The sequence below is a fragment of the Candidozyma pseudohaemuli genome, assembly GCF_003013735.1.
Source record: "Candidozyma pseudohaemuli strain B12108 chromosome Unknown scaffold00004, whole genome shotgun sequence".
In the NCBI taxonomy this organism is placed as follows: Eukaryota; Fungi; Ascomycota; class Pichiomycetes; order Serinales; family Metschnikowiaceae; genus Candidozyma; species Candidozyma pseudohaemuli.
In genome coordinates, this window is record NW_020194438.1 from 399691 (window position 1) to 424412 (window position 24722).

The following is a 24722-nucleotide window of genomic DNA, read 5'->3' on the forward strand; positions in this document are numbered from 1 at the left end:
TATTCGTGAATGTATTCGTGATTGTTATTATCAGTGGAAATATCGAATAGCCTGGGACCTTCATGGTGAATGGATTCACTGCTACAATGCCTTTGAGAGCACTAGAGCTGTGCTTAGATACTCCAAATCAATACGGTTCAATCAATAACCGCTTTATCTAAAACTACTCGGAAACCTCGTCCTCCTACACATCTGTATCCTTCTCTTTATTGAATCTATGCCACGACGACTCGCGCTGTGGATGAAGCAGGACTATGGCAAAGGCTCCAGCGAGCTGCTCAACCGGTTCAAATGAATATACACATCGGTACCGTAGCCCTCCATGGAGATCAACTTCAAGTCGCCGCCAAAGTACTGAGCGTACAAACGGGAGATGGGCAAACCGTAGCCGAAACCAGCCATGGGTGCTCTGAAGCTAGTCTGGTTGTTTCCGTCCGAGTCCAACACGGGCGTCTTGTCCACGGTGGTGTACAAATACGTCCAGATCAACGGGATTTCAGAACGGGCAATACCTCCACCTTCGTCAGAGATCTTGATGGCAATGTCCTCGTAGCCCTCACTAATGATAACCTTTGTGGGCGGGAACTTCAAGTCGTTGAGGTCGATGTCGCTCTCCTTCATTTTCGGATTCTCTGCCAACAACTGCTCCTTCAACCGAGGCGTGTGGAATTCAATGGTGGCTCTAAGAGAGTTTTTGAGCACCTCAAACAAAATGTGGATCAAATGGCCCGGAACATACATGAAACTGATCAGGTCCTGGGGCACAATGAGCTGGATCTCGGGCGCCTCAAAGAGGCCGTAGTGCTCCTCACAGATGTACTTGGCTGTCTCGGCTGCATCCTCGGCGATTTCCTTAACATTGCAGTCGGTGCAAATGACACCGACGTAGTTGTTTCTGCCGTTTTTGGCGTTGCCCTGGTTCCCGTTACTGCCGTTCAAAAGCGTGTTGAGCCTCTGTTTTGTCGGCAGCTGCTGCAGCATGTTCAACGCTATGTGCTGCCCAATAAGCATACGGATACCTATTCTCAGCATGTAGAAACGGTCCAAAAACGTCTGGATCGCCAGGTTCACACTCACAATCTTATGCTCTGTTTTCCACTCCAGCACGCCCTGCGCCATCGTGGCCACCGTGGCATCGTGCCGTTTCTTGATCTTGCTGAGTGCATCGTGCACCGCCTTGTTGTAGTCGTACACCTCCTTCGGCCACACAATGTTCATGGGACAAGGAGTGAAATACGTCTTGCCAAACGTAGGCGCCTCCAGCCTCAGCTTCGTCAGCCGGGCGCCCGTCAGCGAATGTGGATGGTGTCTTACGACAATGCCGTCGTCGGAGAAGACGTTGTTGACGGCCACGTTGTTCAGCTGCTGCTGCGCCAAGTTCAGCGTTTCACTTATCTCTGACGTGTCGCCAGCCTGGCCCACCAGACGGGCATGACCGTTGTTGTTGGACTGTAGAAGCTCCCTGAGTTTGTCGTCGACTTTTGGTTTCGGAAGCAGCGTGAGTTCCTCAAAAGACTGGGCGTACCAGTTCTTGACCTTGATGGTGGATGGCTGCTTGGAGAGTCCCAAGGGGGCGTTTTCCAAATCCTTGACCTTCAAGGCCAAACGAATGGGGAGTTCTTCCACGATGAATTGAGAAGCAAGAAAGATGGATCCGGGCAGCGGCGACGGACCGAACTGGACCATCTGCCGGATCAGAATCGACGTCTGCGGATAGCTGGCATAGAGATATATCTTTTCCCTGAGCGCCTGGGTGAGTTCCCAGGCTGTTCCCATGTTGGTGGTTTTGATTTTGAAGGTTACCCCAGAAAACCGGGGCTGCGGAGATCACGGGGTGCAGGTCACGTGACAAGCTCCTCGAGAAAGGATTGCTCCCCACTCCTTCCACGCCCCTCGAAAGTTTATTCTGGTAAGGTGGGATGGAAGATGGAGGGTGGGGGTATGTTTGGAGGTATTTTATATAATCATTTAGGGGGGCTGGGGTGTGTTTTGCTGGGGCTCTTTTGTGGTGACTCAATGCGCAGTTACGGCAGATGCACCGTTGCTTACCTGGTTTCAATAAATTAGATTCGTCAGCAAGTGTGGAATAATCGATAATTTAGTGCTTCTGAAGGGGCCTTCTCATAAAGGCCCATTATATCAAAAAAAGCCCCTTCTGGTGTCTACATGGGATTCCCCCACCCAAGGCATAAAGTGAAAAAACAGGTCTCTCGGGACATCCGTTCGTCCGAGGCACCTCACGCCGCCGCCTTCCACTAGTCAAAAACTTCTAAATTTCAATTTTCTTGCTGTCAGCAGCGTTTCCTCCCGCTGTGCCGATTGGCTGCAAATTGCTCGAGTGTATGGCGCGGTTCTGGTGCATAGTGTGATTTTGACTGGGTATTTTTCACAGGCTTCCGCGGTCTCACTAGCAGTGACTTTTCACTTTTTGCACCCACGATAAGGAGGGGACGGAGGGCTTAACTCTCGGAGTTTTTGGAATAAGGTTTGTGCTTGAAGTGGTGAACGTTTGTAGGGTAGGTGGTTGAACGGCAATTGGTGGTTTTTGGATATTGGAGATTTTGAGAGGTAGCGACAATTAATGGGATAAGGATTTCTGGAAGGTAAGACTAGATCTTGCTTATGGTATATGCTTTCGTTGTGATTCCCAGGTTTGATGGGATAGTGGATAATTGTAATCGTTTCAATTGAAAGCTTCGATGTTGAATGAGGCCAATGACGCCTGGCTAGTTATCATCGGGTGAGCCTTTAGGGAATTCAAATCCCATAAAATCCAATACCTCAACTGTAATAATGTTCTGATGTAGTGTATTCCAGACACTATAATCGATCGGTAATGAGTACGGGGCTTCGATCAATTCCTTGTCGTTCTTCAACAGTCTGGAAACAACAGCTTGACTCAACGCCTTTGACACCAACCACTCCATTCCACACTTGCAAGATCAACCCAAGGACAGGCCATGTAGAGCCTCTAAACCGTTGCTGACGAATGGACTGATACGCTGTTATGATGTACAAACACTAAAACCCTTAAATAGGAATGGGAAGCCATACGCCAAGACCATCGTCGAGGGATGGAAAGCTCAAATCGATACTCAGGCAGTGAGGCTCTTACACAGTTGGTTATCTACACGAGAGGAGAATAAAGAAATAAGGAATCTTAGGCGAAGAATCCAAAGGATTCAGAGAGATTTTGAGTTTCGAGTGGAAGACTCCATGAGATCATGCACCTCGAGCTAAACTCATGAACTCATCTTGTGGCACTCAAATGGGGATGGAATACGTCCAATGTACATGTTTTAATTGGCTTTCTGCAAAAACATCATTGCATTTAGGCTTTCTGTATAGATAATTTTAAGAGATCTTGCTTGTCAACTTATCTACAATTGGCTCCCAGTAGATAGTGCAGGAACTTGCGTTATCTATGAAATCTTACTTCTGAGATCCACATCGTCCACTTTCCCATTTTGTGAAGCAATTGTGAACCAATTACCTTCTCACTAACCAAGCAGCCTAACAGGCTTTAAAAGGTAACCTCCCATTCGTTTCCGATATATCACCACGAGCGGAATAAATCTACCCTATTTGGCAACCCATCGATCCATACCACAAATCCCCACTGTGTGTTATCAGTCCGCTTAGTCGTAAGGCACGTCAACAAATGCATCAAACCTACTACTCCTCGCCGTATAAGGCCATCAAATCTTAGGCTTTGCGAGGCCTCTTGCATGGCAGCCTTTGTCCTTTTTTGCTTGGCGCATCGATGCACAGCTATCTTTCCCAGATAGATAGTGTGGCACTTCAAAAAAACACTCAAATGCATCGTTAAAATCACTTGGCATTCATTGGAGCCTATCAGGAGTAAGACGGAAATGTGGCACTGATAGATATCATTGAGTATATCTACTTATCAAGCGCTGGTTCAGAAAGGCCAATTGGTGAAAATAAAAACTCGTCAGAGTCAGAATCATAAATTCAGCTTAAACCCCCAGATATGACCTCAATTGACTCCTTCAATGGCATTGTGGGTCGACAAATAGTCCACACGCTGGATGGCATTGTATTGCAATGCGGCAACGAAACATTCTACGAAAATTCGTCAAACTTTTCTGCGTTGGATGTGTACAATTGTGGATTTGAAGCTGGTCAGGCCAAGTTGAAATCAGGAGGAGGTATTGTCAAGATTGGCTTGGTCAAATACCTTTTATGCTTCATGGTGGTATTGGCTGTCGTCGACATTGGTGTATTTTGAGAAGCGTTGATCATTGCAACAATACTCATTATGTCTTTGTTGAAGGGGGTGTTATAAAGGAGCAGGAAGGTTATTGGGGAAACCTTGTCGTCATCAGTCCATTCAATAGTGTGAATTTACTCTAGAAATGACAACTTAATTGTTCATTCTATACGACTCAACTTACTTAGGCTTGATTTACTCAGGCACATTGATTTCGTAAAAAGCTCTTATCAGGGCGTCCTAGACTGGCTTGGCAAGTCCATAATCATCATTGTTCTCTACATGTTTTGATACTTATGAGTCGAGGTTTAAACAATTCTATCCCAGAAGTCAATTCTTCAAACTGATCGATTCTCAAATGACAAATCTCTTGATCGTAGACATACTCTGAGGAAGTTCAATGTTGATCAGCGAAAGATAGCCCACTATCTCGACGAACGGCTTTCAATTTTTTCAAATCACTTGGCAAAAAGTACACATGAATGTCTTTGAAGGGCCGTGTGGCACGCTCTTTACACTACAAAGCCCAATACACTGCTTGGCAATCTGAGTATCTCTTCATTCTGCGGCACAATGTATCATACTCATCAAGCGGCATCGAAATCAAATTCAGCCCGCCGCAGTATATATAAGCTTGATCCGGCTCTTGATTTTCTATACTTTGCACGATGACCACAGAACAAGCGGCGGTGGCTAAAGAAACTGAGGAGTTTGTAATCACCTCCATAAAGTGTGGACATCTAGATCCCATTCTGAACGTCACTGAATCTGACGTTTTCGAGGGGTACAATTGTGGTTTTGCTGCCGCTGAGGCTTTTTTCAATGATGGAGTGAAGGTGACGTTCGGAAAGACCAAGCTCTTCGTATGTCTTCTTGCCTTGATGGCAGTTATATATTGAACGTTGATTAATGAAGAGAAGTCTAGCTAAGAGAATGGATTAGTGAGTAATACAAGAAATATGATCTGGCTGATTGTGTAATTGTCAAGAGTTCGTAAAGCAGACAGCAGCCATGGTCACCAATTCAGAGAAGGTGGTAGTCAAAAGAAGAATTAATGATAACCTAATTGAGCAGTTTCGAGTGTTGTGATGAGGGATGAAAGAACGTGGAAGAGGTTCTTCTAGTCCTTCTAACGACATCCCAACCTTGTAGAGTCTCTCACATTTATCAACACTGCTCTAACTTCATAGGAACCTTTGAGATTCAACCTCAATACTTACAAGATCATGGAAGTTCAGATAGACCATGGCCATAGTATCTTTCTGTGACGCTCAAATCCCTTTCATGTATCCAAACAAACGACCACAGCTCAATGGCATGGATGAAAAAACCCACCACGAATCCGTCTCAAGTAAACCTTGTTTGATTGAAGATCCACTACCATCCAGCCTGTACCAGCATAAAGCCTATTATTGTTTGTTACAATGATATTCTCAGTCTCTCACTAAGAATAGCGGAACTTTTGTGAAAACATTATAAACCACCGTCACACGCTTGAAATCCGGCAAATGAATCTTTTACTTGGCACCTTAAGAATGATGTCCGCTTATGCGATAAGGATATCACTAGCACACTCTTCAACTAATAGCCTGTGAAGAAAAGAGAAGAGATTTCAATAACATGCTAACCCAACCACACAGTAACCAGTATCTGGTTAAGCTCACACTTCTTTCAGAGTTTCGGTTGGCTACAACTAGATCAAACTAAATGCCTTGAAAGTATTGTTGCCTTGCGTGGCACGCAGAATACGCCGTGTATACCACTCACTTGGCAGAACAGTCATTCTTGTATGAGGCGCTTACTATTGCAAGACGAAGTCAACTCCTTTAGTCATACAAAGGCGCGTGTTTAACATCTTTACTTGATGGCCAATCCGCTGCATATATAAAAGTGTGTTTGCTGATAATGCTTCTGTACTTTAAATATGACTTCAGAGAATGCAGTGATGGCTAAAGAAAGTTTGATGGAAATCGGCAACTCCATGAAGTGTGGAGATCTAGATCCCATTTTGAATGTCACCGAATCTGACCCTTTTGAGGGATACAATTGTGGTTTTGCTGCCGCTGAGGCTTTTTTCAATGATGGAGTGAAGGTGACGTTTGGAAAAACCAAGCTTTTCGTATGTCTTCTTGCATTGATGGCAGTTATATATTGAACGTTGATTAATGAAGAGAAGTCTAGCTCAGAGGATGGATTAGTGAAGAATACAAGGAATATGATCTGAAATGTCGTAGGCTGAAGTAATCATCAAGAGTTCGTGAAGCAGACAACAGCCAAGTCAGAGAAGGTGTAAATGCAAAGAAGAATAAACGATAACCTAATTGAGCAGTTTCGAGTGTTGTGATTGGGATAAAGAATATGAATGAGAGGTGATCTTGTCCATCTAACGGCATCCTTACCTTGTCTCTCAAATTCATCAATACTGGTCTAACGTCATGAAAATTCAGCCTCAATACTTGAAAAATCATGGAAGTCAAATTGACCATTACCATCGGAATTGACTCTCTGTGATGATCAATTATGGATCCATACAAACGACCACTGCTCAATGGCATGGATGAAAAAACCCACCACAAATCCGCTTCAAGTAAACCTTATTTGTTTGAAGATCCACCACCATCAGCCTATTTTGCAGCCGCTTGCACGAGATCCGTTCGTCCGAGCCACCTCACACGAGCACACTCTCCAGAATCCCTCCCAATCTACAATTTCCAGAATCTCCCAAACCTCCCTCCCGCAGCGCCGATTGGCTACAAAACCCACAAGTGTGTTGCGGCTCCAGTGCATGGTGTGACTTTGGCGATACCGAGAAAATTTCACAGGCATCCGCGGTCCGGGGTACCGTCTAAAATTCACTTTTTGCAATCAGATCTCGGAGAATTGGGGGGAATCTGGTGGAATTGGGGGGGAACGTCAGGAGGTTCGATCCAGGGTTGAGGTGGTTCAGGGGGTTTTGGTGGAATGACAGGGAATCCGTGAATCGCCGGGAGAGGATGGGGAAAAGTGGAGAGGAGGGAGCATTAGAGGTGGATTTTTGAAGAATGGTCTGTAGAATTTCGAAGAATGGACTGTAGAATGGACTGTAGTGGAGGTAGAGAGGGTGGATGCCTTTAGAGGAAGTGGAGGAGTAGGGATCGATGGAGGGGATGAGATGGTGGAGGTTTCTAGAATGGCAGATTGTGGAGTTGTTGGAATGCTGATCTAGTTGGAAGGAATTTGATCTGAATGAATTTGATCTGGCTGTGGTTGTATCTTGTTTGTGGTTTCGGATGCCATTGAGTTGTAGTGTTGTGGTATCGATTGACGATGTGTAACATTATATTGAATTAAAGGAATGCCATGGATTTCCTAGAACCCCCTGGACCATTCATCACCACCGTTTTCCAGAATTTAGAAAAGTCTGAATTTCAAAAATCCAGGGATCCTGGAAATTTAGGAAACCCCCAAATCCTGGAAATCCCACGAACTCCCAGGATTAAGCCATCCGTAGCACCACCTTTTTGTCAACTCCAACCGCCGTAACCTCAATAGCCGAAATTCTTCCGGTCGATATATTTTCCGATTGGCCATGGACGGCTGCCTCATCCACCTTTTCCGCTCCAGCTTTGTGTCACCTGCTGTTTTCTCATGCCTAGCGTGAAGCAGGTACCAGTTCAGCCTGGCACGGCGTTTCACAAACTGACTCTCGGCAAGTGACTCCCCCAATTCTTCCAATTTTCTTATCCTACAATTTTATCCACAAATCGGCATCCAATAACCACCAACCCTCCATGGCGTTATACTTCCGGTGGAAATCAAGTGCCGAATCTGATAACCTTGGCAGGTGCATGGACGTTAACTCCCGTGTGCACAGACCAACGTCAAATTGCTCACGGCAGCAGTGCCACAGCAACGATAAGCCAAAGTGGAAAAGTCAGAAAAAAAAAAAAAAAAGGATAGGGGCCGAAAGCCACAATCCAGTCTGGTCTGGATCCGTGCGATAAGCCCACGGGTGCTATCGCCAAAGCGCAATTCCCAGGGGTGGCCCCAATGCCTAACAATTGGTTTTTTTGATAAACCATAATACATAAGTTTAATTAAGGGATTTTTATTCTTTTGGGGCCTTGCGGACGCCTGGGGGCCGTAACCACCAGTGGCCGGACGGACGGAGGGACAAGCGGCTGTCAGAAGACAGTGACTCGCTTGCGTCCTGCACATTGCACCGCCTGATGATGCCATGAATCACCGGGCCCGCGCATCCACTGGATAATCGACGCTTGTGGCTATTGAAATTAGCCGCCTATATGCAGGACGCCGTTCTCCTGTGACTCAGGCTCCCGAAAGTCCGGCGGCGCTCCGGACGCTCGCATCCTCGGAATCCGGGGTAGCATATATAAGCAGGCCTTCCCCCCCGTTTTTCATCCTCATCAATTTTCACTTTTACAAACACTTTTATCTTCATCACACATCACACGCAATGGTCAGACAGATCCTCAAAGTTGCCAACTTCAGAACTGTGTCCCGCTGTTGGGTTCCAGCACAGATCCAGTCCCAGCAGCCGATGCTGAGATTCTTCTCTTCGAGACAGAGATGTATCAACTTCAACAATGTGAACGAGCACGACAACGGCGTGAACTTGATTTCCAACGATGACGTTTTTGCTAGCGAGGAGGTGAAGCACCAGAACGAGGCTCCATTCGAGCCCACTGTGTTTTCCTCTGAGGATGTCTTCACTGCTGGTCCAGTGAACAAGGCATAAGCTTTAGCATTATTATTATTATACATAGGATGAATTACGATACCATAGAGACAGTTTGTTGATTGTAGAGGGTGGGCTCGGGCGACCGGCTCGGTCAACCGGATGAGCAACCTCACCCCACCAAAACCACCCTAGTGGTGCCCCCAAGCAAGTACTTGATAGAATTAAAGATTGTAGCAGAATTTCAAAACGTCTTTCAAAAAAATACCAATTTTCGGGCCTTCAATGTTTCTGTTTTTCCGCCGGATCAACTTTGGCATGTGCTCGGATAATCAGCCTCCCGCGGAGGTTAACCCCCGGATCCCCTGGAAAGGCTGGCTTTGTGGAAATATGCTTTACGGGTTTTTTCAAAACAGAGAAGAAAAGATGCATCCAAGCTCTGGCTCCGTGGCATCGCCAGGGAGTCGTGTGGCTCTTTGCTGAAAAGTGAAAAATGAAACATTGCATTTTCTCGATTTTTCAATTCGGCAATTTTTGAAAATCGTCATTTTTCTGATTGTTCTCCTGTTGATTTTTTTTCTTCGTAGTTCGGTGCTTCAGGCCCGGCTGAACAGGGTCTCTTGGCGAAATCTTCGGGGCTACAAGGCCGGCTATCTAAGCGTCAAACGGTCTGTACGGCGGTTATGGGTGGGTTTTTTGGAATTGCGCTCAGGCCTTGAGGAATTGGTGAAAATGAAGCAAAAATTAACGAAAAAGGGGCAAACAAGGTTAAAGATGACAAATTGAAAAAGGGGTGTTACGGGCGTATGGGTGGGATTATTCATGATTAGCGCTACAGCATTGTCGCCCTCGGCTGTACTAGCAAGTGAAAAAGTGGTTCAGGAGATTGTGGCTTTTCGGCTGGCTGTGTGGAAATGTGAAAAGTTGACGGTTGAAGGATTAGGTGATTCTGGACTTTTGGAAACGTGGGTCTCTATTTCACTGATAAGGCTCGAAAAGCAGAGCTTTGCATAATTGCTGGATCTGGAAGCGGCAGACGATGACCCGGCTGCGTGGGGTACGCTGATAAGAAGATTGATTATTGGGGGATCGAATGGGGGAATTTTTCAAGAAGATGAATCTGATGACCTAGGGTCGGTGAGTTGATTGGAGGAAGGTATTGTTTGATTGGTCAGCGATAAGGAAGTCTGGTTGGATAGTGATTCAGTCGTTTGTTGCTAGGTTTTGGCGGCTATGTGATTTACGAAACTGGAGATCTTTTGTTCTTTCTGGAGATATGATTTCGAAGTAATGCCCATGAATTTTCCCGATAACTCTCTCAAATGAGCCATTCACTACGATTTCCCTTCGTAGATTCTCTTCTACAGAAAATGAAGCATCTTTTATGTATGGAGGTGCCCTTTGTGATCAATATCCAAACCGTCACAATACCGCCTTCTCGAAATGGGTATCTCACTGTATCTTCACGATCTCGTTCCTGATCCGCTCAATGGATTTAGAGTAGCTTTCTCTGATTCGTAAAAATATAGAGAGATGATTTGCCCGTCAAAAACCTATCGGTTTGATGCAATTGATGGACTGTTTCTTCACCTTAAGAAGGATTTCATTTCACAACCATTGCAATTGCAAAAGAGACAACTGAATTAGAGTTTTTCAGCAAATTTGCCGCCATCTCTGATTCATAAGATTATGAGAATTCAATTTCCCTAATTCTGACGAAAACCGTCTAACAACACTACTGAGAAACTATGTAGGAGCCACACTAACGAACATGGTACACAACAACCATCCACAAAGACGACAATCCAAAACAGCCGATCCATTTCCAAACACTTCCAAACCCATCCAGTCAACCATAAACATCATTTTTCCAAACCCTCCATAAAACACCTTCCTTCACCTCCTTGATCCACAAGGTCTCTCTGGTGTCTGGGTGTCCCACCTTATCAACTTCCATGTCTCTTTCCATTCGTCGTTTTCTTGCTACAACAACAATGACTGCCACAAAACTCACCATCGCTGCTGGCCAGATGTGCTCTTCTTCCAGCCTAGCCGCCAATGCTCGTGTGGCTACCAAATTGATCGACCAGGCCGTTGCCAAAAACGTCAAGGTGCTTTTTCTTCCTGAAGCTGCGGATTATATCTCCAGAGACGCTGCCCACTCGGTCCAATTGGCCGGGGAAAGCAAGGAGAAGTTTATAAGTGTTTTGCAGAACCACGTGAAAAAGATCCACGATGCTGCGTCTGGAGAACCCGAAGATAAGGGCATTTTCGTAGCTGTGGGGGTCCATGAACCAGCCGTGGGGGAGAATGCCGGCAAGAAAGTGAGGAATAATCAGCTCTGGATCGATAATCGTGGTGAAATTGTCCACACTTACCAGAAACTCCATCTTTTCGATATCAACATTCCCAACGGTCCGATTTTGAAAGAGCTGAATTCGGTCGAGCCCGGGCAGGAGATTTTGAAGCCTTTTGGCGTGAACAGCGGTGAATATTCTGATTTCTCGGTGGGTTTGGCCATCTGCTACGATATCCGGTTTGGCGAATTGGCCCTCCGTTTGAGAAAACTCGGTGCCAACATCATCACTTTTCCCTCAGCCTTCACCACAAGAACAGGCGAGGCACACTGGCTCGAGCTCGGCAAGGCACGTGCAATTGACTCCCAGTGCTACGTGGTCATGGCGGCTCAGTGTGGAGAACACGATGTGTATGCTGATGTTGAGGAATCTGGAGAAGGAAAGAAAGTGCGGGTCAGCTACGGCCAGTCGGTGATTATCGGGCCGTGGGGCGAGGTTGTGGCGAAAGGCGACACGTATTTGGAGAGAGGGGCCGGCGAAGACTACAGTGAGTTAGTCGTTGGAGAGATTGACTTGGAGTACGTGGAGAAGATCAGGAGAGACTTGCCTGTTTTCACCCACAGGCGGCCCGAGATCTTTGGTTATGAAGTTTGAGAGAAGGAGAAGTTTGAGAGACAAGGAGGAAGAAAAATGGCGGCATCAGAGCTTTGAATGAGATAGGCAGATGGACGATAGTCTGAAGGCTCAGTGAGCTAATTCAGGGGTTGGATTCCTTTGGTTGACTCGTTATGGCAGCTGAAACGGTAGGGCAGAATCAGCCCACTGCAATCGTGCCAGATCATGGATGATAAGATTACAGTCCCATTTCTTATCTCGTCAGGGATTTCGAGAGCCTTTTTCTAGACATTGGTAGAACGATTCTCAATTGCTGGCCCTTGAAACCAATTTCGATCTTTTCACTCTTTGATTCACTCTAACGCCCCAAAATCCAATAACCCTGCCATCTGTCTGTCACCATCGAGATCACCCTGCTAGCCTCACCTTATCTCCTTCTGTGCATGAGATCGCATTATCTTATCTTAGTTGTGCACCGCGGTACAGGAGGGAGCCGATACCGAAAATGAGGCGATTTCATGGCATTGGACGTTTTGAACGATTTTTAAAAATTGCATCCGTATGGATAACCAGCACGACGTGGTTGAGGGGAATTTTGAAATTGTGGCACATTGCTGAGCAACAGCAAGTCGAGTAGAAGGAGCTTTGGGCAGGGTTCAATGCACACCACGAGTGTGAACCGGCCCGTCTAGAACCCCATTCATTCAATTGGCCAATTTTCACGAAAGTTGACCACGAGAGGCAGACCCAGCCAGGCCCTATCCCTGAATCCACGGTTTTTCCGACATTAGCCGCTGAGCTTTGTCTTCGCAGTGGCAAAAGTCCGAAGAGGGAAGAATTAGCCAAAACGTGGGTCAAGGAGAGGGAGAGTTGAGGATTTAGGAGGAAAAATTTGAAAATTGAGCCAATTGGACCTAAAGAGTACCAGTGAATTTGTTGACAATCGAGTTCAACCAGCACTCAATTTGGGTACCACCTGTTGAGCCTCTATCTCTCCTCCCTATCTAAACGATACCACCAAACCCACGATACCACCAAACCCAAATTACCCCGCTCTCCTAACTACCTGACCTACCATTCCCCTTCAGGCCAATTGGCAACAACCAGCGACCATTCACATCTCTCCGCTTTACCCCAACGGTCTATACGACCATTCTCCTCGCAGCAGGTTCTCCAAATTCTGGATTCCCCAATCTGCAATTCTCCAAATCTGCAATTCTCCAAATTCCTTCTATCGTGATCTTCTCCACCTGGCGTGATAACACTTCCGCAGATCAGCCGTGTTTACGGAGCAGCCGATAAGATAAGATCGGCTAACCGAGTTCTCCGCATGTTTTGACTTCGTCCGCCTGAGTTTTTTGCAACCAGCCACGGTGCGCCGGTTTTTTGAGACTACCTGCAGGACACAAAAGGTGGCCTAAAAAAATCTTCCACCGGTTTCTCGAATCGAGGCTTGCCGCTCGCACTGAGCAACTCCGAAGGTGAGGCGGTGCCAAAAAAAAGTGGCAATTGGAACGTCAGGGGCAGGGGCATTGCAATTGCCTTGGGTAGAGCAAGCAAAACCCGTACACCTGTCCGTTTTCGGGAAGTGCAACTCCGACTCCTTCAGAATTTTTTTTTTGCCCCTCCATTCCAAAACGGCCTGCCGGCCTGGAGTCAGCCACTCCGACGCACTAGGCCGTCAAGCTGTAAAGCGAAAATCAGGAGCTGGCCAGGCGGTTCCAGCGAAATATGGACAATGGGCGAAATTCAAAGGCTAATATTAAATTTGCTTTTCTTTGATCCCTATTCTATTGTGCCCAAAATCGGCCGCTTTGTGCTGGTGGGCTGTGGCCTGGGCGGGGTATTTCTCCAACGAGACGTGTCGTATAAGAGTCAGATCCTGCACACAGCGCAGATGTTGAGTTGACACTCTCAGTTTGACTGCCCAACTGCTGCGAAATAGGGTCGCTTCGGATTATCTCCCCCTTTTGTGTGCAGGCCCGCCCATCACTTTACCCCTCCCATATCGTATACCACAATTATAAAAGGGAACAAGATCCTCCCTCACTTGATCTTGTTTTTTTCCTTATCATCACCAGAAACACCGATGTTCAACTTCTCGAACCTCGCCCGCCTCACTGGTTTCGCCCGCTCCGCCAGCCGCTCCGTCTCCGGTTCGCAGCCAACCATCACACTTTTCCACAACACAAAGCTGCCACACTCCCACCATCTCTTGAAGAGATTGCAAGAAAGACCAACACAATACCGTTTGGACGTCAGAACAGACCAATTGCCTCTGTACCTGACCTACCATTTTATCCACGAAAAGTGCATCAATGTCCACCCACAGAACGCTCGCGGGTTCGAGCGTATCTTTCCTAGCCTCCTTGCTCTGCTGAACCACACCTTCTGCGACAGGGAAGTGATCAGAAACTCCAAGACCAAGCAGTTTGTGCCGGACATTGACCTTGTGCTGGAGCTGATGTACCTCGACAAGGTGGCCAACCACAATGCACAGCAGGTGCCTCCTTTTGCAGTCGACTGGGTGAACCAATTGATTGCTGTGGACGACGAGAGCTTGAACCGTGTTTTTGCCAACTACAACCTGACGCATATTGTCAAGCACGGAGCCGAGAAGCTCAAGGGTTCGGCTGTGCTGGCTCTTGAGAAGGACCCTCTTCCAGAGATCAACTTCAACTGTGTCGCCACCGACACCTTCACGTCACGGGCACTGGCTGCCGCCATGGCTTGTGCCGTGCACCCACACATTGCCGAGTTTGCCGATCTTTTCTAGGTCGGGTGAAGGCGTTATAGATTAATAGAATGGGATGGATAGGAAAATGAGAATGTAGGCTGATAAGAGATAAGGATGGAATTTTATGATTTACTATTTGAAGAAACTCTGTCGATCGTATTCGTATCTCGTTTATTCTTTGTTTTGTAAAGTTTTGCAACCACTCGACAATTGACGAAACAGGCTTAAGCATTGGACTGATAAGCTCACTCAGTGCTTCAGAGCCTGATTATTTTTAATTTTATTTTGTAAGGAGCTTCCAGGAGCAACGGTGTTTTTCAATGTTCGATCTCCTTTGAGAACGACATGCTGCCAAATGTGGAAACCGCAACATACGCCATGACCATGAAAATTGCCGACCTGGTTATTTGCAGCCAATAGTCTGGCTCGAAATTTCCAAATACCAGCCTCAATCCTTTTCAAGTCCAAAAAACCTTAAATGCCCATTCTCTTCGTGACGTACTCCTGAGCTAAAACGGCAAAACTGAGCGAAAGACCGTCCTGGAGCCACTCCTTGACCCACTCACTAGGGTCCACAGCCTCGTCAGCATCGCCACCGAAGAACTCCTCCACTTCGCTGCGGTCCCCAGCAACCCAACGAGCCCACTTCAAAGGGAACGGCTGGGATTTCGTGGAAATGGTGATCTTATTGGAGATATCCTTCAAAATCAAGGCAAATGCAAAAGACTCAGCGTTGGTGGAGTCGATAAGAACTGGCGCCGTGGAGGTGGTTTCTCTCTCAGCCTGCTCCTTGGACCTTTCGGCCGTACCCGTGCTGATGGGCTGCACGGCAATGAAAACGTTGCTGCTGTTGATATCCAAATCGGCGTCTCTCGCCGTCATGTTATCCTCTGCCTCTTTCAAATCTTGCTCGCTTGTCTTCTCGGACTCGGTGATTTTGAGGTAGTCCTTGATGGAGGAGTCAAGGTTGGCGTAGCACAATTTCTCACCATCGATCATCTTGCCAAAGAAGATGTCCAAGTCGTAGTAGGGGCCAGAGCCTTCTCTCAGTTCATGACGGTGGTTGAAGTTGCTCACGGTGACCTTGATACCGCCCTCGACCTGCGACATGACTCTGTTGAACTTGCTGGCGCAAACGCTGTCCAAGTAGTCCATGTTGGAGAAGTCGTACACAAGCATGATGTTCAACAACTCGTCCTCTCTGTCCATGAGCCCCTCCTTGATCTGCTGGGAGACGCTGCTGAGGATTGTGTTCAAGCGGGAGGTGATGTGGGACACCTGGTCGTTGTCCAAAGCTGGGTTCTCGTTCAAGAGTTTCTGTCTAGAATGACTGATTTGCTGGGATGTGGAGGAGGCCAATTGGTACGTCTGTTCGCCCAATTGGGACGCGTTGGAGGTCAAGGAGCCCCACAAGGACTGAGCCTTTTTGGATCCTTCAGAAGACCACCACAGCGAAAAGGAGGCAATGGGGTCTCCAATGTTAGCAGCTTCTTCGATTTGTTCCTGAAGCTCAACTTCAGCCTTTTTCTCCGTAAGAGCATCTGGAACAACAGCATCAGCCGCCTTCTCTGCAGTTTCACTAACGGTAGCAGCAGCTTTTTTAGCAGGTTCGATCTTTTTCTCCTTCTTGGGTCCAAGTTTTCCTCTAGAAGGACTCAGCTTTTCGTGGGCGGATAATTCATCGAGGAACTCTAAAAAATCGTCACCGCCTGCAGAATCGTTTGGCCCCGGGGTGCCCAGATTCAGGTCCGGAAGCGAGTTGATGAAGTCCATCACGTCGTCATTTTTGCTCATGGTCAGTTGTTTTGAGATTGAGTAGTAGGTGCACTTTGATGATACCTTAAGGGTTCGTGGTGCACGGGTGTGGGACCAGCCCTACCCACATTCCAAGGTCTGGAAGCCTAAGCCCGGGTATAAAAAAAAAAAAGGTTTTCATTTGGGGGAGGCTTAAGGGTAATAAGGGAGCTGTTTTGGGGGATAGGCTTTGTTTGGTGTGTTTGGGGGAGTGCATGAAAAGTGACATTTGCAGCCGTGTAGTGGCATGGGTGGGGGGTGTTATACTTAGGGAGCCGTTTTTATGAAAAAGGGAAAGTCTTTTAGTAAGAGGCCGTATGTGGTATTAATCAATAAAGCAGCTCAATTGAAGGTATTGTCTCAATTTGAAGAAACCATGGAGATGCCTTTCAACTATGTAGATACCTCAGGCATTACCACAACAGCATAAGTAAGATACATAGATGGAAATCGTCAACTTGAAAAACCTGAAGGCCAAATATCCTGGATTTTTCAAGCCTTTAAGTGATTTGAATTTGATATGACAACTCAAATGATGGTGTTGACTTAATTTCAACAGACTATGGAGATGCCTTCCTTCTATGTAGACAAGCATTACCACAACAGCATAATCAGGATATATACATGAAAACCGTCATTTTGAAAAACTGGTGATTCCCATAAAACGTGGCCAAAAATGCCCGACATCTTTCAAATAGTCACCTCCAATACGAATTTCATATCAAACCCGTAACTAGAGACCACGGCAGACTCAACAACTATAGGCCACCGTCGAAACGGAGATTCCAGTTACATATCTCCGTTCTCCAGTGGCTCAGATATAAGCCAAATAAGCTATTCTCAAAGTGCAATTTCAGTACTGCAATGGTTGTTTATTATCTGATCGAACTGGAAGCCACGAGCATGTGCAACTTCGGTGGAACACTTCCTTGCATCACCGTAATTGTTCCACAGCCCCGGGGGTTCTTCAGGGTTGCGATAGGCCAGGATTACCAAAAATAAGGATATCGTCAGAATTTCAGAATTTCAGAATTCAAGATTTACTTCATGGAACTAGTCTCGTATATGTCTTGAGCCGTACCTCCACGATGAAACCCTACCACTACCTATAAGCTCAATATCTATAGATGCTGCTTTATAGACGCCGCTCCATAGATGCTATTCCACGTAAGTCCGAGCCTTCACCACCTTCTTCTTCTCTTAAGCCACTCCCCTTTCTCCAAAACCCCCGAAAATACCTATATCCGCAAGTGGCGAGTGTGTTTCGCATCTATACCCAACGGCTGCACATCCCAAAACGTCTAATTATTTACATGAAAATCCCAGCCCGGCTGAATTTCACCGAGGCGTAGCCGAGGATCCACCACGCTGTGCCACCCCTCAGAAGTGCAATATTTTCAACCTTTGATGTTTTTCGTTTTTCATGTTTCCCCAGAAACCAGGGGACCCTATTTTCTTCGTTGCGGCGATTTAAGGTGACGCCAGATATACCCCTGGAAACAGAAACAAACATGGAACTTCCCGAAACAGGTGAAATCCATGTACCTCTCCGCGGAGGATGTCCGTCAACAAGCCCGCCGAGGCTCGCTCGGCCTGGGGCTCAAAACGCCGTATTGTCTCGTAATCGTATTTTCATCCTCGGCAAAAGCTGTGTCGATCCAGGAACCAGCTGGCGATCTTAGATCCTGGCGATTTGCAACTATAGATTTTGATAGACTCGGACGTCGATAGACAAGGCGAAACGCAGAAGGGTAATAGAGGGTTCTCGAGAATCAGGAACAAGGCACATGTTGCTAAAGTGCATGAGTTGGAAGAGATGAAACGAAGGGTGCATGAGGCCCGGCTGCATTGGGACTCGGCGAAATGGGGCCTTGAGAGAGTGCCATTGTAGCATAAGGGGAACACAAGGATCTACCGCTGTAGCCATGCTTGTCCAATAATTTTAAAGCTCTTCCATCTCCTGCCAATGATTGTGTGTTTGGGATGCTGCACGTCGTGGTTGCATTGGGTATACATCCTCCCCGTATTCTCTCTGTCCTGCAGTGATTTTCCCAACCTAGCGTCAATTGTGCATCTGCTCTCTCAAGCGTGCAGCAGCTATCTCAAACATGCGTCTCCCATCTCAACCGTGCAGGGACCATCGAAACCGTGCAGCTCACTCCTAAACCGTGCAGAAACACATATATCACTTGCAGAAACATACGGTGCCCCTAATATTTTTCAACCTTGCTGCATCGCCCATGCCTTCTTGAGACGCCCGCTCTCCGGCGAGTGGCTCAGGTCTGTCTCATATTATACAGCCTTGCAAATCTTTATATATTGAACACCTCCACCTGGTTTTCCGTCGAGTACCCATGTCGAGAACATCCACACCGACCAAAATCTCCACCCCTGTCAAGTGGAAGGTGAAACTCCGCTCTCTCTACAAGCTGAGGTCGCTGTCAGCCTCACCCTCCACACCGGAACGTACCCCAACTACTCCAGATGCCGATTTTCTCACGCCTCTTGATGTGTACGACGATGGCTATTTCACTCCGCTTACAGACCAGAAAGATATCACTTTGGGGGACCTTACGCTTCCTCCACCGCCACCTCCACAAAGAGCCAAATGGGCCAGCATGGACCCCGATAGTCCGTTGTTTGAGCACTCGTTGGGTCCTAAATCGCCAGGTCCTAGGGTAAAACCGTATTTTGCAACCGCCAATCGCCAGCCTATCACGACAAGCATCGACACTTGCTTCATCTGTGAGGAGCTGCTTGAAACGACACTCTACCTTGAAAAACTCGTGCCTCTTCTGTGTGGAGACCGGGTTCATGAGGAGTGTTTGAGAACAGCCGTTAACCACGAATTGGAAAAAAAGCTCCAAAACAGACAGCTCTGCAAAGCCAGCCTGATTGCAGAAATGATGCATGCGGTTTTCCCACAATGCAACGGCCCGCTTTGTTCTGCAAAGCATGAATCTCCCATGGCTGTTCCGTCGAATAATGCGTTTTTGGACGACTTGAACGACGATCTCCGTCTTTCCATGAAACTCACCCGTTTCGACGAGTCGAGGACCCTAGATCCAGCGAAAATGGAAAACAAGGCTGCCGGTCGGCCCTCGTTTTCTGAAAGTTTACAGGACCTTCTTCCTCAGTCCAAACCGGTTCCCAAGGTGCCGCTCAAAATCGAAACAAAACCGCCCAGCCGGCCTTCGTCGCTTTTTTCAAACACTAGCGTCAAAACGGCCGCCACAGCTTCAGTAAGGGTTTCAGTACACGGCTCCATTCCTCCAGAAGACCTCAAACTGGCCTTTATTCAGCACATGATCAACCATGCTCCTGGATTCGATCTTTCCATGCTTGTTTCTTTGGGAAGCTTGAGATTGGCAGATCAGCTTTTGGTGAGTATAGACAGAAACGGCGCTTTCGAGCTCAAAAACGTCTACCTCTTCACCAACTACCTTGTGGTGTGGTCTGCTAACGAACCTCCCCAGTTCATGATGGTGCCTTTATCTCAGGAAACCATAATTAATACGCCGATTCCGTCGGTTCTCCAGGTTTCCGTTTCAGGCCCCGAGGCTTCCTTCAATGTCAGGTTACATTCGGAAACAAGCTCCATCATTGAAAAATGGGGAATCGCCATTTCAGACACCCTGATGACCTTCCCACCCAATATCTTTTCATCTACTATTAGACTTCCAGATATCGCCAAACCGATCGAAATGCCGGTTCCCCAAAAACCCAAAACCAGAGTTTCACCGATCATGGAGTCTTGCTCGGAATTCAATCCAGCAATTCCTGAAAGAAGCCCAGAAAGAGGTACTCTTAATTACGGAGGTCTCCAGGTGTATAACGACGAAATAGCACCATTATCCAGACCCACCAGTCCACTTCGTCTACAGAAAAACTCGCCATCCTCCGAGGAGTCCACCAAGGTGGGTTCTGAAATCGAAATCAACAAAAACGCCTCTCCGGATCAGTTGGCACAAATGATGAAAATCATCGATTCAGACCTGGACTCCGACTCCGACTCCGACGAGGATCTGGACTGCGAGCTCATCAACAAAGTCGTGAACTCTCTTTAGTTCTCTCGTGTAATAAGTAATGCAAATTCTATAACTATAGGGCGCCGGAAAACCGGTTGATCTCGAGAAGTAGACGGTTCACCCACGCCTCTCTCAATTGCCGGGACCGGGCCATGAACACCATGTTCTTTCCTGTAAGCCCAAGGAGCCTGATCATCCTGATCAAGCCTGGATTAGCGGCCACATCTAGTTGGTGACGAAGCTTTCTCTTTTGACCGAACCAAAGGGTGAAACAAAGCTGTGATTCCTCTTCACACAGCTTCCAGCCATCTGGATAGATTCTGGGAAGCTGATTGTGTCCAGAAATTTTTTCTTGATTTCCGCTGTCGTACTCTATCAAATCGTAAACGGTCTGGTTGCCCAGGTAGACGAAGCATTCCGAAACAGGAATTGTGAAGTGGTGCTCGTAACAGGGCCGTCTTTTGAGCATACCAGTTGTTTTTGACCGTCTCGCCAAGGAAAATAGAATGAGGTAGCCGGGAACCAAAACCACGTAAAGCGAGCTGAAATTGGCATGTTTCTTGTGCTTCATGAAGAGGTACCCGCTCATCAAAATGCACTGTGACATGGCCAACCCATTCATATCAAAGGTCTGCTCATTGGCAACGGCAAATGCGTTTTCGAAACCGTGATACTCGTTGACAAAGTTGGAGTCGACGTACTCGCTGAACCGAAGTTTCTTCATATTCGATTTTCGAACTTCTGTGGCTTTAGCAATTCTGCGGGCTTCAAGCATGCGATGAAAGCTGACAATGTCCCGAAGCCGAGCAACCCATTCGTCACGTATGGTCTTGCTGTGAGCCATCAAACGGAATTTGGTGCCGTTCATGAGTTCAATTTGAAACACACAATCTAGAAATTCCTCTCCTTCTAAGTCCTCTGCAACACCGTGCCAGAAGAATGCATGAAAGTACAACTGCTTCTTGTACAATTGGTTGTAGGGATACGGGTCGATGGACTTGACCTGAAGGAGGTCCAAAACACCACCCGCCTTCGTGATTTGCCCTATTCTTCGCTCAAGCTCATCCACTACATGTTTGTCTCGAGCCTCGAAGTTGGGCTGGTTGAGCCATGGAATGTGACCATGCTTGTCGACCTCAAAGGGGTCTTTCACAAAGAAGGACGGTAGTTGGCGGAAATCTTCGTCGTCAACCTGTAGATTATCGGATTCGTTATTCGGTGAAGGAGGACGGCCTTCGAAAAGCTTCGTGAAAAAGAACATATGGTCCACCGTGAAAAAATACCCAAGTTTGTAGTAAGGCGACATATTGGTGAGATCCTTACCAGCCGTGTTTGTAGCTCTACCAAGGTAGCCTTCTACCGGATACGGCCGTATCCATGTTACTCCTTTCTTATCATTTACGCTGATAAGTGGTCTGCTGACCTGTCGGAGCTGTAATTCGTAGGTCTGATGCATGAGCTTGTGCATCACGTAAAAAATCATGCTGTTTGGCGGAGCCCACTCTAAACGATCATAGAACTTGAAGCAGAACCAAGGATCTGGGTTTTCTGCTAGCCAGTTCTTGACTGTTCCGTCAAAGCGAGCAGCATGGTTGAGCTTTCGATATATCTTGTCTCGAAGGTACATCGGAAGAACACCAGGCGAAATGTGGTAGCCAAAATCTAGACTCGATACCTCTATGCTATGCTGGGTTTGCTTGAGATCTCTCAAGACAGTAGGGGTCATGGGGATCCTGATACCCTGCCCCAAGCCTGGAAGGGTGACGTTGAAAATGCAAGGTTCTTCGTCTTCTAGGATTTCGTTAACGACAAAAAGCCATCTGTAAGCGACACTTTCGTACTTTGTGTTCATGATCGCTATTCTCACGCCCCATTCCTTCGGCACAGTGACACTGATAGTCTTATCGTTGTTGCTGTAGAAGCCGATTTTGGCGCCAGGCAAAAGCTTCAATTTGTGGAGGGGCTTTTCGTCAAAGTTGTTGCCCTTCTTGGGATCGTAGAACTGCAAAACAAGAAGCGCCAGCAGGTCGTCTGCCTTCCGAAGAACAACGTTATATTCTCTCCAGCGGTCTGTAATTCTGAGTTTTCCAAACAGTTCCTCGTTATAGTGAGTCTCCAGGTAGTTATCCTCGCATTTCAGCAACTGGACGAGCATTCTGTCGACCCTGAGAATCTGGCCTGGCTTAAACTTGTTCATGATACGCCGAGCGACCTTCAGTTTGACCCTAGAGCCCTTGCTTCTCGCTTTATTGCCTCCTTTCTTGGCCAATCCGCCGACTTTCTTGAGCTTCTGAAGATGTTTCTTCTTCGCCTTGATATACTCGTTTTCTAGTTCCTGGTGCCTGGCTTCGGTTTCAGGTTCTGGAGATGCAAACGCCATGCTGGACCCACGAGAGCTGCGAGCGCTGGGGTCAAAAGTCACGCGATGGGGCTGAAGATGCTGTGTTTTTGAATCCACCAAGATCGGTTTGAGATTGTCTCCAGAGGCATGGACCGTGGAGCCTTCGAGGTGATCGTTATTTTCAGCATCCCTCTCCTCATCAACAAAAGAGTGACGTGGTAAAAAGAGCCTAGGCCCGTCGTAGTCACTCACAAACAGCTCCTCGGAGCCAGTATCGTTGAATGCCTGGTTAAAGAGAAGCTCATTGTGGTCATCGAAATCAACAGTAGGTCCTTCCTCCGATACCGCAGAGGCCACAGGGCTCAAACCACCAGGTATCTCCAGATCGTCATCCTGGACACGTTCACCTGGAAACTCGATTTCTTGAATTTCCTGGTTCAAACAGGGATCTAGAAGGTCACCCGAAAACGCCTCATCTGGATTCTCCTCGGTCCATTCGTGCTGCTTGTTCGTCCAGTACAGGTTCTGAGTCACACTCAGCTTGATAGAACGGTCGATAACCGTATACGAGCCTTTCAACTTCAGCCGTATCTTCTTTTTAGCACGTTTCACAGTATTGGCTACGAGCCCGTACTGTTTTCCACCGTACCATGCTTGTGGAATGGCTCCTAGGTATATGACTTTGGATAGTTCGCCGACTTCATGGGCAGGAGCATACAGGAGGCGAAATGCTGTGAAGGAAGATCGTGGGATGGTAAAGGATGTAAGTGAAGCTTTGGTGGAGTCCCCGGACTCCAGCGACATTGTGGAAGATGGTAGTATGGATAAATGCAAATCTGTGTGTTTATGGGAAGTTTTCAATATATCGGGCAATCGCCCGTTATGAAGCAATCAATTTAAACAGGTAAATTGGCGATAAAGTTTGGGTGTAAAGAGCAAGAATGGTGATATCTGTATGTCCTGCGTCTAAGCGCCCAGACAATACCTATCAAGAAGGTTCCAAAAGACGGATCTACAGGTGGCCTGAGACGATTTTTCTATTAAACGACGTCTTCGTCCTGGACACCGATGGAGATGCCCTCTGGGCTCATATTTTCGGGTGGCGAGATGCTGGGCACAGCCTCCAAGGCAATGTACACCAAACCAATGACGAAGATCAAGATGCCGGCAAAGAGACGGAACCACAGCGCTCCGTTTATGCTGGCGCCGATAAGCGTGTAAACTGGCGGTTAGAAGGAGGGGCAAAAGTGGCGGAACAAGATACATACAAACGCCTCTTCCGATGAAGGAAAAGAGGAACAGGCCATACGTGTAGGCCTCGCTAGGAACACGGAATTCTGCTGTTAGTGGGAGGGAAGGTAATGGAATTGGAGTGACATACCGAGTAGGCCTAGAACGGCACCGAAACCGATGATATAGATACCGATAATGAACTGTGGTTAGTGGGATTGAGGAGGAGGTCATATTTTCCAAAACATACCGATTGACTGGAGTTAGTACCATGGATGGAAAACTGGATGATGGATTATCATGCTGACAGAGTCTGGACACGTCATTCTTACGCGTCCCCGAGATATTCGACTATCCTGTTATACATACACGCCGGAGAAAAGCTGGGATAATCCCGAAAGAACCTGGGGTTAGTATTGCTTTTTTCATGAGGATCGGAATCACATACGGAAAGAGCAGCCACAGCCAAGTTGGCGCCTTTGAAAACGCCGTTGAGGTCTTGTCCACTGATAGCGTCCATTTTATGGAAGTAGTTGATATTCGAGATTTCCTGACAGGTGGAGCGAAATATGCAGGGACCAGTCACGGTTTGAAGATAAGGCTGGGTTGGCGAAGCCTAGGATGGAGGGTTTTTGGGGTCAGAAGGTGGGTTTAGGGATTTTGATGATTTGAGCTTTTTTTTGGCTTTTACTGTTTTATGGGAAGTTTGTTGAATTGTGGCTCGATCCATGGCTGCGAAACGCGAGATAAGGAAGGTGACGTCAATTG

General features: G+C 47.1%; 8 protein-coding genes across 8 annotated transcripts; 4 read left to right on the forward strand and 4 right to left on the reverse strand.

The window, feature by feature from the left end:
• Nucleotides 1-252: 252 nt before the first annotated feature.
• PDK2 (protein kinase) lies at nucleotides 253-1776 on the reverse strand (the record flags this gene model as incomplete). Its single annotated transcript, XM_024857663.1, has 1 exon — nucleotides 253-1776. One exon carries the CDS (start codon nucleotides 1774-1776, stop codon nucleotides 253-255), a length of 1524 nt encoding a protein of 507 aa, XP_024714162.1.
• Nucleotides 1777-6158: 4382 nt separating this feature from the next.
• C7M61_002284 (uncharacterized protein) lies at nucleotides 6159-8972 on the forward strand (the record flags this gene model as incomplete). The annotated part of the gene is made up of 2 exons (XM_024857664.1): nucleotides 6159-6331; nucleotides 8699-8972. 2 exons carry the CDS (start codon nucleotides 6159-6161, stop codon nucleotides 8970-8972), a joined length of 447 nt encoding a protein of 148 aa, XP_024714163.1.
• Nucleotides 8973-10906: 1934 nt separating this feature from the next.
• Nucleotides 10907-11863, forward strand: NIT2 (putative hydrolase; the record flags this gene model as incomplete). Its single annotated transcript, XM_024857665.1, has 1 exon — nucleotides 10907-11863. One exon carries the CDS (start codon nucleotides 10907-10909, stop codon nucleotides 11861-11863), a length of 957 nt encoding a protein of 318 aa, XP_024714164.1.
• Nucleotides 11864-13913: 2050 nt separating this feature from the next.
• On the forward strand, nucleotides 13914-14600 carry C7M61_002286 (uncharacterized protein; the record flags this gene model as incomplete). Its single annotated transcript, XM_024857666.1, has 1 exon — nucleotides 13914-14600. One exon carries the CDS (start codon nucleotides 13914-13916, stop codon nucleotides 14598-14600), a length of 687 nt encoding a protein of 228 aa, XP_024714165.1.
• A 435-nt stretch (nucleotides 14601-15035) lies between these two features.
• On the reverse strand, nucleotides 15036-16355 carry C7M61_002287 (uncharacterized protein; the record flags this gene model as incomplete). The annotated part of the gene is made up of 1 exon (XM_024857667.1): nucleotides 15036-16355. One exon carries the CDS (start codon nucleotides 16353-16355, stop codon nucleotides 15036-15038), a length of 1320 nt encoding a protein of 439 aa, XP_024714166.1.
• Nucleotides 16356-18709: 2354 nt separating this feature from the next.
• CST5 (Cst5p) lies at nucleotides 18710-20422 on the forward strand (the record flags this gene model as incomplete). Its single annotated transcript, XM_024857668.1, has 1 exon — nucleotides 18710-20422. One exon carries the CDS (start codon nucleotides 18710-18712, stop codon nucleotides 20420-20422), a length of 1713 nt encoding a protein of 570 aa, XP_024714167.1.
• Nucleotides 20423-20456: 34 nt separating this feature from the next.
• On the reverse strand, nucleotides 20457-23528 carry C7M61_002289 (uncharacterized protein; the record flags this gene model as incomplete). The annotated part of the gene is made up of 1 exon (XM_024857669.1): nucleotides 20457-23528. One exon carries the CDS (start codon nucleotides 23526-23528, stop codon nucleotides 20457-20459), a length of 3072 nt encoding a protein of 1023 aa, XP_024714168.1.
• A 236-nt stretch (nucleotides 23529-23764) lies between these two features.
• C7M61_002290 (uncharacterized protein) lies at nucleotides 23765-24474 on the reverse strand (the record flags this gene model as incomplete). The annotated part of the gene is made up of 3 exons (XM_024857670.1): nucleotides 23765-23946; nucleotides 24106-24157; nucleotides 24403-24474. The coding sequence occupies 3 exons, from the start codon at nucleotides 24472-24474 to the stop codon at nucleotides 23765-23767; spliced, it is 306 nt and encodes a 101-aa protein (XP_024714169.1).
• Nucleotides 24475-24722: the final 248 nt, after the last annotated feature.